Genomic DNA, 17808 nt, shown 5'->3' on the forward strand with positions numbered 1-17808 from the left:
ACACCCCCAGATCTAGACATTCTGAATGCCAATTTTGGAGACCACTATGACCATGACTAACCTTGTAATCCCAGAGGTCCATTCCTTATACATGCTGGGCCGAATCACTGATAGCACACATCGGTAGCTGCAAAAAGGTGCAGCTTTCTCACTACATGCAGCTGCAGCATCCGCAAGATGCATCCCAATACAAACAAATATTGTTGAGCCTCTACCCAGACCTGTAGAAATACTAAGCAGTCTGAGACCTTGTGCTGAACTGACAGTTCGCAACCTTGATGCCATATTTGACCATGAAACGAGCTTTCGACCATATATCAGCACCATAAGCAAGACCACCTATTTTCACTTCCGTAACGTTACTCGTGTCCATCCCTGCCTGAGCTCAGCGGCGCTGAAACCGTCATCCATGACTTTATTACCTCTACACTTGACTATTCCAACACATTCTTGGCCGTCCTCCCACATTCTTCCATTCAGTGTCAGCTATGCTTCAGTGGGCAACACACTCGCCTCTGAGTCAGAAGGTTGTGGATTAAAGTTCTACTCCAGGAACTTGGACACATAAAATAATCTGGCACTCCAGTGCAGTGCTGTTGGAGGCGCTGTCTTTCAGATGAGATGTTAAACCGAGACCCCGTCTGCCCTCTCAGGTGGACGTAAATGATCCCATGGCACTATTTCGAAGAAGAGCAGGGGAGTTATCCCTGGTGTCCTGGCCAATATTAATCCCTCAATCAACATGACAAAAACAGATTATCTGGTCATTATCACATTGCTGTTTGTGGGAACTTGTGCGCAAGTTGGCTGCCGCGTTTCCCAAATTACAACAGTGACTACACTCCAAAAGTACTTCATTGGCTGTAAAGCACTTTGAGACATCCGGTCATCGTGAAAGGCGCTATATAAATGCAAATCTTTCTTTTTTTACATAAACTTAAGGTCATCTAAAACTCGACTGCCCATGTCCTAACTTGCACCAAGCCTCATTCATCCATCATCCCCTGTACTCCCTGACCTACACTGGCTCCCGGTTAAGCAACACCTCAATTTTAAAATTCACTTCCTTGTTTTCAAATCCCTCATGGCCTCGTCCTTCCCTATTTCTGTAACTCCTTCCGACTCATAATCTCCCCTCAGCCCCATGATATCTGCACTCCTCTAATTCTGCCCTCCTGAGCAACCCTGATTTTAATCGTGCCTTCAGGTGTCAAGGCCCTAATCTCTGGAATTCCCTCCCTGAACCTTTCAGCCTTTCTATCTCTCTTTCCTCCTTTAAAACACTCCTTAGAATCTACATCCTTGGCCAAGTTTTTGGTCATCTGGCCTACTTTCTCCTTTCGTGGCTCGGTGTTAAATTTTTCATCTTTTAACACTGATGTGAAGCGCCTTGGGATGTTTTACTACGTTAAAGGCGCTATATAAATACAAGTTGTCGTTGTTGTTGTTGTTTTTGGCACAAGCCTCCCAACCAAACTACCTTGGCTAGGAAAGGACAACAAACCCAACCAATAAAAGGCAGGAGCCATTTGTTTACTAGAACCAAGATCAAGCACAAATAAGCTGCTTAATTTCTTAAGTCTACATTGCACCCAGTGCAAGTATAACTCCACAAACATGATATTTTGGGGGGGGAGGGTGAACAGCCAGTTGTCGTGGTGCATATAGGTACCAACAATATGGGTAAAAAACGGGATGAGGTCCTACAAGCTGAATTTAGGGAGCTAGGAGTTAAATTAAAAAGTAGGACCTCAAAGGTAGTAATCTCAGGATTGCTACCAGTGCCACGTGCTAGTCAGAGTAGGAATTGCAGGATAGCTCAGATGAATACTTGGCTTGAGGAGTGGTGCAGAAGGGAGCGAATCAAATTCCTGGGACATTGGAACTGGTTCTGGGAGAGGTGGGACCAGTACAAACCGGACGGTCTGCTCCTGGGCTGGACCAGAACCAATGTCCGAGGGAGAGTGTTTGGTGGTGCTGTTGGGGAAGGGTTAAACTAATATGGCAGGGGGTTGGGAACCTATGCAGGGAGACAGAGGGAAGTAGAATGGGGGCAGAAGCAAAAGATAGAAAGAAGAAAAGTAAAAGTGGAGGGCAGAGAAACCCAAGGCAAAAATCAAAAAGGGCCATGTTACAGCAAAATTCTAAAGGGGCAAAGTGTGTTAAAAAGACAAGCCTGAAGGCTCTGTGCCTCAATGCGAGGAGTATTCGTAATAAGTTGGACGAATTAACTGCGCAGGCAGCAATTATCGAATATGATATAATTGGCATCACGAAGACATGGCTCCAGGGTGACCAAGGCTGGGAATTCAACATCCTGGGGTATTCAACATTCAGGAAGGATAGACAGAAAGGAAAAGGAGGTGGGGTAGTGTTGCTGGTTAAAGAGGAAATTAACGCAATAGTAAGGAAGGACATTAGCTTGGATGATGTAGAACCTGTATGGGTGGAGCTGCGGAATACCAAAGGGCAGAAAATGCTAGTGGGAGTTGCGTACAGACCACCAAACAGTAGTCGTGAGGTTGGGGACAGCATCAAACAAGAAATTAAGGACGCGTGTAATAAAAGTACAGCAGTTATCATGGGCAACTTTAATCTACATATCGATTGGGCTCACCAAACTGGTAGCAATACGGTGGAGGAGGATTTCCTGGAGTGTATTAGGGATGGTTTTCTAGACCAATATGTCGAAGAACAAACTAGAGGGCTGGCCATCCTAGACTGGGTGATGTGTAATGAGAAAGGACTAATTAGCAATCTTGTTGTGCGAGGCCGCTTGGTGAAGAGCGACCATAATATGGTAGAATTCTTTATTAAGATGGAGAGTGACACAGTTAATTCAGAGACTAGGGTCCTGAACTTAAGGAAAGGTAACTTCGATGGTATGAGACGTGAATTGGCTAGAATACACTGGCGAATGATATTTAAAGGGTCGACAGTGGATAGGCAATGGCAAACATTTAAAGATCACATGGATGAACTTCAACAATTGTACATCCCTATCTGGAGTAAAAATAAAACGGTGAAGGTGGCTCAACTGTGGCTAACAAGGGAAATTAAGGATAGTGTTAAATCCAAGGAAAAGGCCAAAAAAAGAAGCAAACCCGAGGAATGGGAGAAATTTAGAATTCAGCAGAGGAGGGCAAAGGGTTTAATTAGGAGGGGGAAAATAGAGTATGAGAGGAAGCTTGCTGGGAACATAAAAACTGACTGCAAAAGCTTCTATAGATATGTGAAGACACAAATAACCTTCCAGAAGTACGAGGGGACCGGGGGTCTGGCGAGAAGGAGGAACTGAAGGAAATCCTTATTAGGAGGGAAATTGCGTTAGGGAAATTGATGGGATTGAAGGCCGATAAATCCCCGGGGCCCGATAGTCAGCATCCCAGAGTACTTAAGGTAGTGGCCCTAGAAATAGTGGATGCATTGGTGATCATTTTCCAACAGTCTATCAACTCTGGATCAGTTCCTATGGACTGGAGGGTAGCTAATGAAACACCACTTTTTAAAAAAGGAGGGAGAGAGAAAACGGGTAATTGCAGACTGGTTAGCTTGACATCAGTAGTGGGGAAAATGTTGGAATCAATTATTAAAGATGAAATAGCAGCGCATTTGGAAAGCACTGACAGGATCGGTCCAAGTCAGCATGGATTTATGAACGGGAAATCATGCTTGACAAATCTTTTAGAATTCTTTGAGGATGTAACTAGTAGAGTGGACAAGGGAGAACCAGTGGATGTGGTGTATTTGGACTTTCAAAAGGTTTTTGACGAGGTCCCACACAAGAGATTGGTGTGCAAAATTAAAGCACATGGTATTGGGAGTAATGTACTGACATGGAGAGAGAACTCGTGGGCAGACAGGAAGCAGAGAGTCGGGATAAACGGGTCCTTTTCAGAATGGCAGGCAATGACTGGTGGGGTGCCGCAGGGCTAAGTGCTGGGACCCCAGCTATTTACAATATACATTAATGATTTAGATGAAGGAATTGAGTGTAATATCTCCAAATTTGCAGATGACACTAAGCTGGGTGGCGGTGTGAGCTGTGAGGAGGATGCTAAGAGGTCGCAGGATGACTTGGGACAGGTAAGGTGAGTGGGCAAATGCATGACAGATGCAGTATAATGTGAATAAATCTCAGGTTATCAACTTTGGTGGCAAAAACACGAAGGCAGAATATTATCTGAATGGCGGCAGATTAGGAAAACGGGAGGTGCAACAAAACCTTGGTGTCATGGTACATCAGTCATTGAAAGTTGGCATGCAGGTACAGCAGACGGTGAAGAAGGCAAATGGTATGTTGGCCTTCATAGCTCGGGGATTTGCGTATAGTAGCAGGGAGGTCATATGCAGTTGTACAGGGCCTTGGTGAGGCCTCACCTGGAATATTTTGTTCAGTTTTGGTCTCCTAATCTGAGGAAGGACGTTCTTGCTATTGAGGGAGTGCAGCGAAGGTTCACCAGACTGATTCCCGAGATGGCAGGACTGACATATGAGGAGAGACTGGATCAACTGGGCCTGTATTCACTGCAGGATGAGAGAGTACTCATAGAAACATATAAAATTCTGACGGGACTGGACAGGTTAGATGCAGGAAGAATGTTCCCGATGTTGGGGAAGTCCAGAACCAGGGGACACAGTCTAAGGATAAGGGGTAAGCCATTTAGGACTGAGACAAGGAGAAACTTCTTCACTCAGAGAGTTGTTAACCTGTGGAATTCTCTACCGCAGAGTTGTTGATGCCAGTTCATTGGATATATTCAAGAGGGAGTTAGATATGGCCCTTACGTCTAAAGGAATCAAGGGGTATGGAGAGAAAGCAGGAAAGGGGTACTGAGGTGAATGATCAGCCATGATCTTATTGAATGGTGGTGCAGGCTCGAAGGGCCAAATGGTCTACTCCTACACCTATTTTCTATGTTTCTATGATATAATTAAAATTTACAGTAGCTTAATTTAAACTCTTGAAAATACAGTAACGACCAGAATTATATAGTACTGCAAAATACTGCAAACTTCAGTTGATTTTAATCTATGTGTGTAGCAGTGCTTTCCATACTCAAGATCACAAGTTAACTATAGATGAGGAGGGACAATTCTACCTATCCTCAATTCATCAATCTGGAAAGATCCTCACGTCCCTCCCGCCCACTGCAGTATCCTGTTTGGAGCAACAATAATAAATGTTCTGATTTTTAATTCGAGCATTCCTGAGAAAGTATTTACATTTATAAAATAAATTTAGAGATCCCCAAAGTTACTGTTAACTAGGCCATTACCAAGAATGGTATATCCCTTGACTAAAATAAATCTCTCACCATGACTCCTGTAAGCAACCAAAAGCGGCGGGATGTAGGTGAGCGCCAGAACAATCAGTAGAAACAGCGTTGCTTTGGTCAAAATGCTTGTTCTGTAACGAATTAGCGACGGGTGCGAATAAATTTCATAAATGGCCATTTTTTTCAGCAAGTCTTTCAGTAAACCGCCAATTATGTTTAAGATTGGTCTCTCCAGGTTACCATCGCTTCCCAGGGCAACCGACGCCAGCCGGCGAGGGGATGGACTACTATGACTGACAGGAATATTGACCAACGACAAGGCACTGCTGCTCTGCCGTCTCCTCGACCAATCAGCGCAAGATGAAGGCGGGACCTTCCTCCAGAGCTCACTTGTTGCACTGGGAGATGGCAATTGCCATCATCAATTTAGAGTTATGCATGTGTCCCCGTCTGAAAGGGGCTGGAGGACCCAATAAAGACTGTAACTTAACCAGAATTAAAAGAAAACATAACAAATTAAATTAGAATTCTATATCCTGGGGTGATGATGCACTCCGGTCCCTCTGGTGCCCACCAGTCGCAGAAGGCTCCTCCAGACCTCAGCTTGTTCCTTGAGTTCATTCAAAACATAGTGCTGTTGAAGGTTGGGTAGGATTGTAGGCTCCAGGCCAGATCCAAGACCGTCCCAACCTCTGTCGTCGAACTACAGTACGCGGACGATGCTTGTGCCTACGCACATTCAGAGACTGAATTCCAAGTCATAGTCAACATCTTCACTGAGGTGTACGAAAGCATAGGCCTTACACTAAATATCCGTAAGACAAAGGTCCTCCACCAACCTGACCCCGCCATACAGCACTGCCCCCAGACATCAAGATCCATGGCGGGGCCCTGAACAACATGGACCACTTTCCATACCTCAGGAACCTATTATCAACAAGGGCAGACATCGACGACGAGGTTCAACACCGCCTCCAGTGCGCCAGCACAACCTTTGGCTGCCTGAGGAAGAGAGTGTTCGAAGACCAGGCCCTTAAATCTGCCACCTGCCCTCATGTATGGCTCAGAGACGTGGACCATATCCAGTAGACACCTCAAATCGCTGGAGAAATACCACCAACGATGTCTCCGCAAGATCCTGCAAATCCCCTGGGAGGACAGATACACCAACGTTAGTGTCCTCGATCAGGCCAACATTCCCAGCATCGAAGTACTGACCACACTCGACCAGCTCCGTTGGGCGGGCCATATTGTTCGCATGCCTGACACAAGACTCCCAAAGCAAGCGCTCTACTCAGAACATCTATACATCAAGTGAGCCCCAGGTGGACATAGGAAACGTTTCAAGGGCACCCTCAAAGCCTCCTTGATAAAATGCAACATCCCCACCGATACCTGGGAGTCCTTGGCCAATGACCGCCCTAAGTGGAGGAAGTGCATCCGGGAGGGCGCTGAGCACCTTGAGTCTCGTCACCGAGAGCATGCAGAAAACAAGCACAGGCAGCAGAAGGAGCATGCCCCAAAACAGTCCCACCCACCCTTTCCTTCAACGACTGTCTGTTCCACCTGTGACAGAGACTGTAATTCCCGTATTGGACTGTTCAGTCACCTAGGAACTCACTTTTAGAGTGGAAGCAAGTCTTCCTCGATTTTGAGGGACTGCCTATGATGATTTGTAGAAAATGGTTAATAATTATTTCTGTGGGTTTTTTTTTGAAAAGTTATATACCTGCTATTAAAGTCTATAAAACTTATATAAGTGCCTATTGGAACAGGTCGGGTCTGGTGATGATAAGCGCACGGGTGAGACTTTCATCAGCACAAGGGCTGAGGCAAGTTACCAGATGGCCGATGTTAAGGAGATCAAAGTGGTGGTTGTGATGGAGAGAATAAGAACATAAAAGAATTAGGAGTAGGCCATACTGCCCCTTGAGCCTATTCCGCCATTCAATAAGATCATAGCTGATCTTCGACCTCAACTCCACTTTCCCACCGATCCATATATCCCTAGATTCTCCGAGAGTCCAAACATTTATCTATCTCAGACTAGAATATACTTAATGACTGAGCAACCACACCCATTTGGGGCAGAGAATTCCAAAGATTCACAACCCTCTGAGTGAAGAAATTCATCCTCAATCTCAGTCTTAAAAGGCCGACCCTTTATCCTGAGACTATGCCCCCTAGTTCTAGATTATCCAGCCAGGAGAAACAATCTCTTAGCATCTACCCTGTCAATCGCCCTCAGAATCTTATATGTTTCAATGGGATCACCTCTCATTCTTCTAAATTCCAGAGAGTATAGGCCTCAATCTCTCCTCATAGGCCAACCCTCTCACCCTAGGAATCAATCTAGTGAACCTTTGTTGTATGGCCTCTAAGGCAAGCATATCCTTCCTTAGATCAGGAGACCAAAACTGTGCGCAGTACTCCAGGTGTGGTCTCACCAAAGCCCTGTACAATTCTAGCAGGGGGTTGGAAGCTCAACTCCAGGTCAAATAGGACACCGAGGTTGTGAACAGTCTTGTTCAACCTGAGATGGTGGCCAGGGAGGGGGATGGAATCAGTAGCAAGGGCACAAAGTTTGTGGTAGGGGGCAAACACAATGGTATCGGACTTCCAAATGTTTAACTGGAACTTGACCCATGACTTCAAATGATGTCGCCAAGTGGCAGGTGGCATCTAGCTGAGGAAGAATAGGGGTCAAGGATAGATCCTTGAAGAACTCCAGAGGTAATGGTGCAGGGCTGGGATCTGAAATCATTGTTGTAGATGCTCCAGCTATGATTGGATAAATAAGACTGGAACGAAGCATAGGCAGGCCCACTGAGTTGGACAACAGAGTAGAGGCATTGGAGGAAGATGATATGGTCGAATGTGAAAGACTGCAAAGAGGTTGTGAAGGAATAGGAGAGATAGTGCACCACGATTGTGATCACAGAAGATGTAATTTGTGACTTTGATTAAGGTTGTTTCAGTACTGCAGCAGGTGTAGAAACCTGATTGGAAAAATTCAATCAAGAAGTTGCAAGAAAGATCGGCCTGCATGTGAGAGGCGAGAACGCGTTTAAAGACTTTGAAAAGGGAACCATTCACAATGTTAGTTAACATGGAAGCCAGGAAGGGAAGCTGGGTGGTCAGTACTTTAATGGGAATGAAGTTAGGAGAGCAAGAGTTGGGTCTTGTGGATAATTTGAGCTCAAAGAGAGCATGGAGGAGAAACGAAAGAAGCTAGAGAAAGATGTGGGTTCAGGGATAGGCAGGAAGAATCTTGGGGAAGCTTTGGCTTAGTGAGCAAGGGGAGAGAGGGATGCAGCTGGACAGATGGTCTCTAGCTTCGTGACAATAAGTTCATATGTTCCGTGCACTTGTTGAGCATTACCTCTGAGTTCCCCAAGGATCTAGCCTTAACCTTTACTCTTCCTCAGTTACATGCTGCCTTGATCCTTTGTGACTGTGACAAAGACAAACTATCCCTCCTCGTCCTTCTTGACTTGTCTGCAGCCTTTTGACCACTCCATCCTCCTCCAGCTCCTCTACACCGTTGTCCAGCTGGGTGGGACTGCACTCACCTGGATCCATTTTTATCTATCTAATGGTAGCCAGAGAATCACCTGCATTGGCTTCTCTTCCTGCTCCCACATCGTTACCTCTGGTGTCCCCCAAGGATCTATCCTATTTCTCATCTACATGTTGCCCCTTGGCGACATCATCTGAAAACACAGCATCAGTTTCCATATGTATGAAACATAGAAACATAGAAACATAGAAAATAGATGCAGGAGTAGGCCATTCGGCCCTTCAAGCCTGCACCGCCATTCAATAAGATCATGGCTGATCATTCCCTCAGTACCCTTTTCCTGCTTTCTCTCCATACCCCTTGATCCCCTTAGCCGTAAGGGCCATATCTAACTCCCTCTTGAATATATCCAATGAACTGGCATCAACAATTCTCTGCGGCAGGGAATTCCACAGGACAACAACTCTCTGAGTGAAGAAGTTTCTCCTCATCTCAGTCCTAAATGGCCTACCCCTTATCCTAAGACTATGTCCCCTGGTTCTGGACTTCCCCAACATCGGGAACATTCTTCCCGCATCTAACTTGTCCAGTCCCGTCAGAATCTTATACGTTTCCATGAGATCCCCTCTCATCCTTCTAAACTCCAGTGAATAAAGGCCCAGTTGATCCAGTCTCTCCTCATATGACAGTCCAGCCATCCCTGGAATCAGTCTGGTGAACCTTCGTTGCACTCCCTCAATAGCAATAACATCCTTCCTTAGATTAGGAGACCAAAACTGTACACAATATTACAGGTGAGGCCTCACTAAGGCCATGTACAACTGCAGTAAGACCTCCCTGCTCATGTATTCAAATCCCTTAGCTATGAAGGCCAACATACCATTTGCCTTCTTCACCACCTGCTGTACCTGCATGCCCACTTTCAGTGACTGATGAACCATGACACCCAGGTCTCGTTGCACCTCCCCTTTTCCTAATCTGCCGCCATCCAGATAATATTCTGCCTTCGTGTTTTTGCCCCCAAAATGGATAACCTCATATTTATCCACATTATACTGCATCTGCCATGCATTTGCCCACTCACTTAACCTGTCCAAGTCACCCTGCAGCCTCTTAGCATCCTCCTCACAGCTCACACCGCCACCCAGTTTAGTGTCATTCGCAAACTTGGAGATAATACACTCAATTCCTTCATCTAAATCATTGATGTATATTGTAAAGAGCTGGGGTCCCAGCACTGAACCCTGCAGCACTCCACTAGTCACTGTCTGCCATTCTGAAAAGGACCCGTTTATTCCTACTCTTTGCTTCCTGTCTGCCAACCAGTTCTCTATCCACGTCAGAACATTACTCCCAATACCATGCGCTTTGATTTTGCACACTAAGTCCAAATACACCACATCCACTGGTTCTCCCTTGTCCACTCTGCTGGTTACATTCTCAAAAAATTCCAGAAGATTTGTCAAGCATGATTTTCCTTTCATAAATCCATGCTGACTTGGTCCGATCCTGTCACTGCTTTCCAAATGCGCTGCTATTTCATCCTTAATGATTGGTTCCAACATTTTCCCCATACTGATGTCAGGCTAACTGGTCTATAATTACCCATTTTCTCTCTCCCTCCTTTTTTAAAAAGTGGTGTTACATTAGCTACCCTCCAGTCCATAGGAACTGATCCAGAGTCGATAGACTGTTGGAAAATGATCACCAATGCATCCACTATTTCTAGGGCCACTTCCTTAAATACTCTGGGATGCAGACTATCAGGCCCCGGAGATTTATCGGCCTTCAATCCCATCAATTTCCCTAACACAATTTCCTGCCTAATAAGGATATCCTTCAGTTCCTCCTTCTCACTAGACCCACTGTCCCCTAGTACAATCGGAAGGTTATTTGTGTCTTCCTTCGTGAAGACAGAACCGAAGTATTTGTTCAATTGGTCTGCCATTTCTTTGTTCCCCATTATAAATTCACCTGAATCCGACTGCAAGGGACCTACGTTTGTCTTCACTAATCTTTTTCTCTTCACAGATTTATAGAAGCTTTTGCAGTCAGTTTTTATGTTCCCTGCAAGCTTCCTCTCGTACTCTATTTTCCCCCTCTTAATTAAACCCTTAGTCTTCCTCTGTTGAATTCTAAATTTCTCCCAGTCCTCAGGTTTGTTGCTTTTTCTAGCCAAATTATATGCCTCTTCCTTGGCTTTAACACTATCCTTATTTCCCTTGACAGCCATGGTTGAGCCACCTTCCCCATTTTATTTCTACTCCAGACAGGGATGTACAATTGCTGAAGTTCATCCATGTGATCTTTAAATGTTTGCCATTGCTTATCCACCGTCAACCCTTTAAGTATCCTTTGCCAGTCTATTCTAGCCAATTCACGCCTCATACCGTCGAAGTTACCTTTCCTTAAGTTCAGGACCTTAGTTTCCGAATTAACTGTATTACTCTCCATCTTAATAAAGAATTCTACTATATTATGGTCACTCTTCCCCAAGGGGCCTCGCAAAACAAGATTGCTAATTAGTCCCTTCTCATTACACATCACCCAGTCTAGGATGGCCAGCTCTCTAGTTGGTTCCTCGACATATTGGTCTAGAAAACCATCTCTAATACACTCCAGGAAATCCTCCTCCACCGCATTGCTACCAGTTTGGTTAGTCCAATCAATATGTAGATTAAAGTCGCCCATGATAACTGCTGTACCTTTATTGCACACATCCCTTAATTCTTGTTTGATGCTGTCCCCAATCTCACTACTACTGTTTGGTGGTCTGTACACAACTCCCACTAGCATTTTCTGCCCTTTGGAATTCCGCAGCTCCACCCATACCAATTCCACATCATCTAGGCTAATGTCCCTTCTTACTATTGCATTAATTTCCTCTTTAACCAGCAACGCCACCCCACCTCCTTTTCCTTTTTGTCTATCCTTCCTAAATGCTGAATACCCTTGGATGTTGAGTTCCCAGCCTTGGTCACCCTGGAGCCATGTCTCCGTGATGCCAATTACATCATACCCATTAACTGCTATCTGCGCAGTTAATTTGCCCACCTTATTCCGAATACTCCTCGCATTGAGGCACAGAGCCTTCAGGTTTGTCTTTTTAACACACTTTGCCCCTTTAGAATTTTGCTGTAATGTGGCCCTTTTTGTTTTTTGCCTTGGGTTTCTCTGCCCTCCACTTTTACTATTCTCCTTTCTGTCTTTTGCTTCTCACTCCATTTTATTTCCCTCTGTCTCCCTGCATAGGTTCCCATCCCCCTGCTATATTAGTCTAACTCCTCCCCAACAGCACTAGCAAACACTCCCCCTTGGACATTGGTTCCGGTCCTGCCCAGGTGCAGACTGTCCAGTTTGTACTGGTCCCACCTCCTCCAGAACCGGTTCTAATGCCCCAGGAATTTGAATCCCTCCCTTCTGCATCACTGCTCAAGCCATGTATTCATCTGAACTATCCTGCGATTTCTACTCTGACTAGCACGTGGCACTGGAGCAATCCTGAGATTACTACTTTTGAGGTACTACTTTTTAATTTAACTCCTAGCTCCCTAAATTGGTCTCATAGGACCTCATCCCATTTTTTACCGATATCGTTGGTACCTATATGCAGCACGACAACTGGCTGTTCACCCTCCCTTTTCAGAATGTCCTGCACCCGCTCCGAGACATCCTTGACCCTTGCATCAGGGAGGCAACATACCATCCTGGAGTCTCGGTTGCATCCGCAGAAACGCCTATCTATTCCCCTTACAATTGAATCCCCTATCACTATCGCTCTCCCACTCTTTTTCCTGCCCTCCTGTGCAGCAGAGCCAGCCACGGTGCCATGAACTTGGCTGCTGCTGCTCTCCCCTAATGAGTCATCCCCCTCAACAGTACTCAAAGCGGTGTATCTGTTTTGCAGCGGGATGACCGCAGGGGATCCTGTACTACCAACCTTGCACTGCTCTTCCTTTTGGTCTTCCATTCCCTATCTGGCTGTGGACCCTTAACCTGCGGTAAGACCAACTCACTAAATGTGCTATTCACATCATTCTCAGCATCGTGCATGCTCCAGAGTGAATCCACCCGCAGCTCCAGATTCGCAATGCGGCATTTCAGGAGCTGGAGGCGGATACACGTCCCGCACACGTAGTCATCAGGGACACCGGAAGCGTCCCTGACTTCCCACATGGTACAGGAGGAGCATAACACGTGTCCGAGCTGTCCTGCCATGACTTAACCCTTATATAAACTTAAATTGGCAACAACAATGCTAAAGTTTACTTACTGATAAAGAAAAGAAAAAAGAAAAGCTACTTACCAATCACCAGCCAATCACTTATCCCCTTGGCTGTGACGTCACCTTTCGATTTCTTTCTACTTCTTTTTTGCCACCCTGCTGCAGCTGCACAAGCCCCGCCTCTCCACAACATTGGGCCTTTATAGGCCTCCCCACGCTCGCCTCACCGATGCTGCTCCGACGGCTCTACCTCACTACCACTTCTCTCGGCCCCTCCTTGGTCTCTAAATTGTCAGACTGCTTGTCCGACATCCAGTGCTGGAAGAGCAGAAATTTTCTCCAGTTAAATATTGGGAAGGCCAAAGCCATTGTTTTCAGTCCCTACCACAAACACCGTTCCCTAGCCACTGATTCCATCCCTCTCCTCAATGTCTGTCTGAGGCTGAACCACATTGTTCACAACCTTGGTATCATATTTGACCCTGAAAGAATCTTTCGACCACATATCTGCAGTATAACTAAGATTGCCTATTTCCACCTCCATAACATCGCTCGTCTCCGTCCTCACCTCAGCTCATCCGCTGCTGAAACCCTCATCCATGCCTTCATTACCTCTAGACTTGACTATTTCAATGCACTCCTGGCTGGCTTCCCACATTCGATTTAACGTAAACTTGAGGTGATCCAAAACTCGGCTGCCCATGTCCTAACTTGCACCAAGTTCCACTCATCCATCACCCCTGTGCTCGCTGATCTACATTAGCTGCCAGTTAAGCAACACCTCAATTTCAAAATTCGTATCCTTATTTTCAAATCCCTCCATGGCCTCACCCCTCCCTATCTATATAATCTCCTCCAGCCCCACAACCCCCCAAGATGTCTACGCTCCTCTAATTCTGCCCTCCTGAGCATCGCTGATTATAATTGCTCAATCATTGGTGGCCTTGCCTTCTGTTGCCTCTGCTCCAAGCTCTGGAGCTCCCTGCCTGAACTTCTCTGCCTCTCTACCTCTCTTTCCTCCTTCAAGATGCTTCTTAAAACATAACTCTTTGACCAAGGACACCTGCGCTAATTTCTACTTATGCAGCTCGGTGACAAATTTTTATCGCATAATACTCCTGTGAAGCGCCTTGGGACGTTTCACTATGTTAAAGGCACTACATAAATACAAGTTGTTGTTGTTGTTGTGGCTCTCTTGCCTCTATTGCAAATTGGCCAAGTGTTTATGGCATTGCACTCCTAATCCATTGGGTAGTGTGGACATAAGCTCGAATTCTGTCCTCGCCACTGGGACATTGATAGATGTCAAACCATGCATCATTGATTCCAGTTGGGCAAAGCCTGGCAAATTGCCAGTTTTGCCATTGAATCAAAAAAGCCCCACTCCATGGCTTGAACATATAATAGGAATAAATATTTAGAGATGAACATTGAAGAATTGGTGTTTTGTTAAAAAATGCAAACTGAAACTACATTCCAAAAACATGGAAAATAAAAGTCTAAATTATTTTTACTTATCTAAAAAGCAGGATAGTTATATATTTTGTAAAATGTCAGATATGTCTTTACTAAGCAAGATGCATTGCCGGAAATATTTTGGCTTGCAAAAAACAAAATGAAGCATCTTTTGTGTACTGTGTCACTGATATAGACTAAACTAAGAAGGGAGATAACATTCCGTTATGCTGTTGGCTGGATTCCTGGAAGAAATCTTGAAAACAATATCTTCAGAAACTTGGTAATTCCACAATTTGTTTGGAAAGGTGATATCCTATCTACAATCTAACTTTTAAAAATTCTATAATACAGCCATAATGATTGGCACTTCCAATATTGTAGCATTTTAATGTTATCATTTTCATAATGAGTTGTATTTACCATTTTGACATATTTGACCAATAAATCAGGCATCAAGGATATTATTTATATAGCCTCCCTGAGCTGTAGGCAATTTGTACCACTACCTAGTAGGAAGTGGATTGAGATTCATCAAACTCACTTTACTTAGGGCTGACTATTAGAATGACTTTCACCCAACGATCTGGGATTCCAATCCCAGAGGTAACATTATAATGTGCCAAGTCATTGCATCACTCTGTTACCTGCCTTTGCCTTTATTTTTAAATAATTGTTTTATTCTATTTTCACCCTGAATGCTAATCTTCATTGGTATCGATGTAATTATAAAATCATAGAATAGAATCATAGAATGGTTACAGCACAGAAGGAGGCCATTCGGCTCGTCGAGCCCATGCCAGCTCTCTGCAGGAGCACTTCAGCTAGTCCCACTCCCCCGCCCTTTCCCTGTAGCTCTGAATTTTTTTTTCCTTTAGGTACTTATCCAATTCCCTTTTGAAAGCCATGATTTAATCTGCCTCCGCTACCCTCTCAGGCAGTCATAAAATAACAGCCTCCCTTTCCATGCAGACTGTAACTTATCATGCCAGTTGATTTCACAAGTGAACAGTGAGCCAAGAAAATAAATCTCACGTGTCCATAAAAGCACTGTCCAGAAGAGCAGGTTAAACACAACAAGGAAAGCGATCATCTTGGATTTGGACAAATAGCTGCTGATCTGGTCTTATAACTTTAGCTTTATAGTTTATTAAGTTAGTTAGTAATACATTATATTGAAGAGTGTGCACATTCTATTCACCTTGTGTCTGAGCTATTGATCCCAGTTGCAAAGCTGGAGCCCATGAGGGGCATTGCTCTGGCTGCCTGCCTCTCTTCCGCAGCATTGCCCGTGCCCGGGTGGCCCTGGAGAAGGAGCATTCAGTCTCCACTAATATGCTTGAGGCTTTCTGCGACTGGTGGGTACCACAGAGCACAGATTACATCTTGGATGCTCACAATAGCATTATAATTTAATTATTGTCTATATTTTTGTTTGTTTATTGTATTTATGGTGCCCTAGGGCACTTGCCTTAATGTTTTTTGTTTATGCTCGGTGACACTGGAGCAACTCAGTGTCACCCCCACAGATGTACTAAAGAGAAGGCCCAGTTGCAAAGCTTGGGAAGCTATTGAGGGAAACCACACACCTCCCTATGGGGGCTGGGTGCTTAATCGGAGGGAAATACATTCCTGGGCCTTTGCCACGCACCTCCTAGCAATGGGTTACCAGTCGCTCATTGATACTACGATGAAAGCTACTCTCTGCATGGAGAGGAAGGCTGTTATTTACTTCAATGTTCCGGGACTGAACAAAATTCAGGACTAAGAATCAAAAGTAAAAGTAATAAAGTATTTAAAAATAAAGACACTAGCATCTATGATTGTGGGGACCCCAGGATAAGGACGAGTACGATAGTCCATTTTTGACTGAAGATGCTTAAAAACACTTCAACCTTGCTATTTAGCTCCATCATGGACGATATATAGAGGGCACTTCAAGTCGCTGGAGATATATCACCAACGATGTCTCCGCAAGATCCTGCAAATCCCCTGGGAGGACAGGTGCACCAACCTCAGTGTCCTCGACCAGGCTAACATCCCCAGTATTGAAGCACTGACCACACTCGATCAGCTTCGCTGGGCAGGTCACATAGTACGCATGCCAGATACGAGTCTCCCTAAGCAAATGCTTTATGCGGAGCTCCTTCATGGTAAACGAGCCTAAGGAGGACAGCGGAAATGTTATAAGGACACCCTCAAAGCCTCCGTGGTAAAGTGCGACATCACCACTGACACCTGGGAGCCCTGGCCGCAGACTGCCCGAGGTGGAGAAAGTCCATCCGGTAGGGCGTTGAGCTCTTCGAGTCTCAACGCAAAGAGAATGAATTGGCCAGGCGAAGGCAGCGGAAGGAGTGGGCGGCAAACCAGCCCCACCGACCCCTTCCCTCAACGAATGTCTGTCCCACCTGTAACAGGGTCTGTGGCTCTCGTATCGGATTGTTCAGCCATCAAAGAACTCACTTTGGGAGTGGAAGCAAGTCCTCATCGATTCCGAGAGACTGCCTATGATGATGATGGGTTGAGGGTGTGTTAGCAAAAGGTTAATCACATGGGACTGCTATTGGTTTCTCTTTATATTAATGATATATTTATATGTTGTTGTTTATATTAATTGAACTGTGTCCAGTAACTTTTCAATTGAAACTAATCTCACTAACAGTTTGGTTATCCCTGTAACAAGATCTTGAGTGCTTGTCGATGTGAATGGTATCAAGGCAGGCAGACCTCACCTTATAAATTATTCATCTTTCAGCTTCACAGTGACACAGCAGAGATGAGATAATTTCACTGTGGTTATGTGTCTGTAAAGTTGAGGGTCGTTGTATCGATACATAAACGGCTGTATACAAAGGCCACCCTGGAAGGCGACATCTGTCAAATTAAATGTGCCCTAAGGCCATGGGAATGCACAAGAGTGTTAGGATGCCTTTGATGGTTCTGTAACAGACTTCATCCTAAGAATTTGATTGACAGGTCAATCAGGATGTGTAAGTCATTGATAGGGAACATGAAAGACATAAAAGGAACAATAGGTACTACAAAACCTAACAGGATTGGGATAAATAAAACAATATAAAACAGTTGTGGGAAGAGACCTCAGAATTCGATGAGGGCTGATCAACTGACCATTTTGCTGTTAACATGTGGATTTTCCAGGTTAAAAACTCATAAGTGCTATTGTTAAGTGTATGTTAATTAGTGTCAATAATAATTAGCATATGCTTACTAAATCTGTGAATATCTACCTGTAATGCTATGAACCCTATTATTTTGCGGAGTAACTTATAAATAAGACCATCCCTCCTCCAACAAATGGCAATGTTTAT

General features: G+C 44.8%; 1 protein-coding gene across 3 annotated transcripts in view; it reads right to left on the reverse strand.

Annotated features, from left to right (window-relative positions):
- tmem231 (transmembrane protein 231) overlaps positions 1–5539 on the reverse strand; it is an 80554-nt gene extending 75015 nt beyond the window's left edge. For 2 of the 3 annotated variants that reach the window (XM_070896999.1, XM_070896997.1), the window contains exon 1: positions 5319–5539. In XM_070896999.1, the coding sequence (XP_070753100.1) occupies positions 5319–5457 (139 nt within the window). In that variant the 5' untranslated portion in view covers positions 5458–5539. Of the gene's footprint in view, positions 1–422; positions 536–5318 lie in introns of those variants that run through there. The other variant, XM_070896998.1, reaches the window with a different exon arrangement.
- Between the last annotated feature and the right edge of the window lie 12269 nt (positions 5540–17808).

This window comes from Pristiophorus japonicus, chromosome 13, assembly GCF_044704955.1.
Source record: "Pristiophorus japonicus isolate sPriJap1 chromosome 13, sPriJap1.hap1, whole genome shotgun sequence".
Classification (NCBI taxonomy): Eukaryota; Metazoa; Chordata; class Chondrichthyes; family Pristiophoridae; genus Pristiophorus; species Pristiophorus japonicus.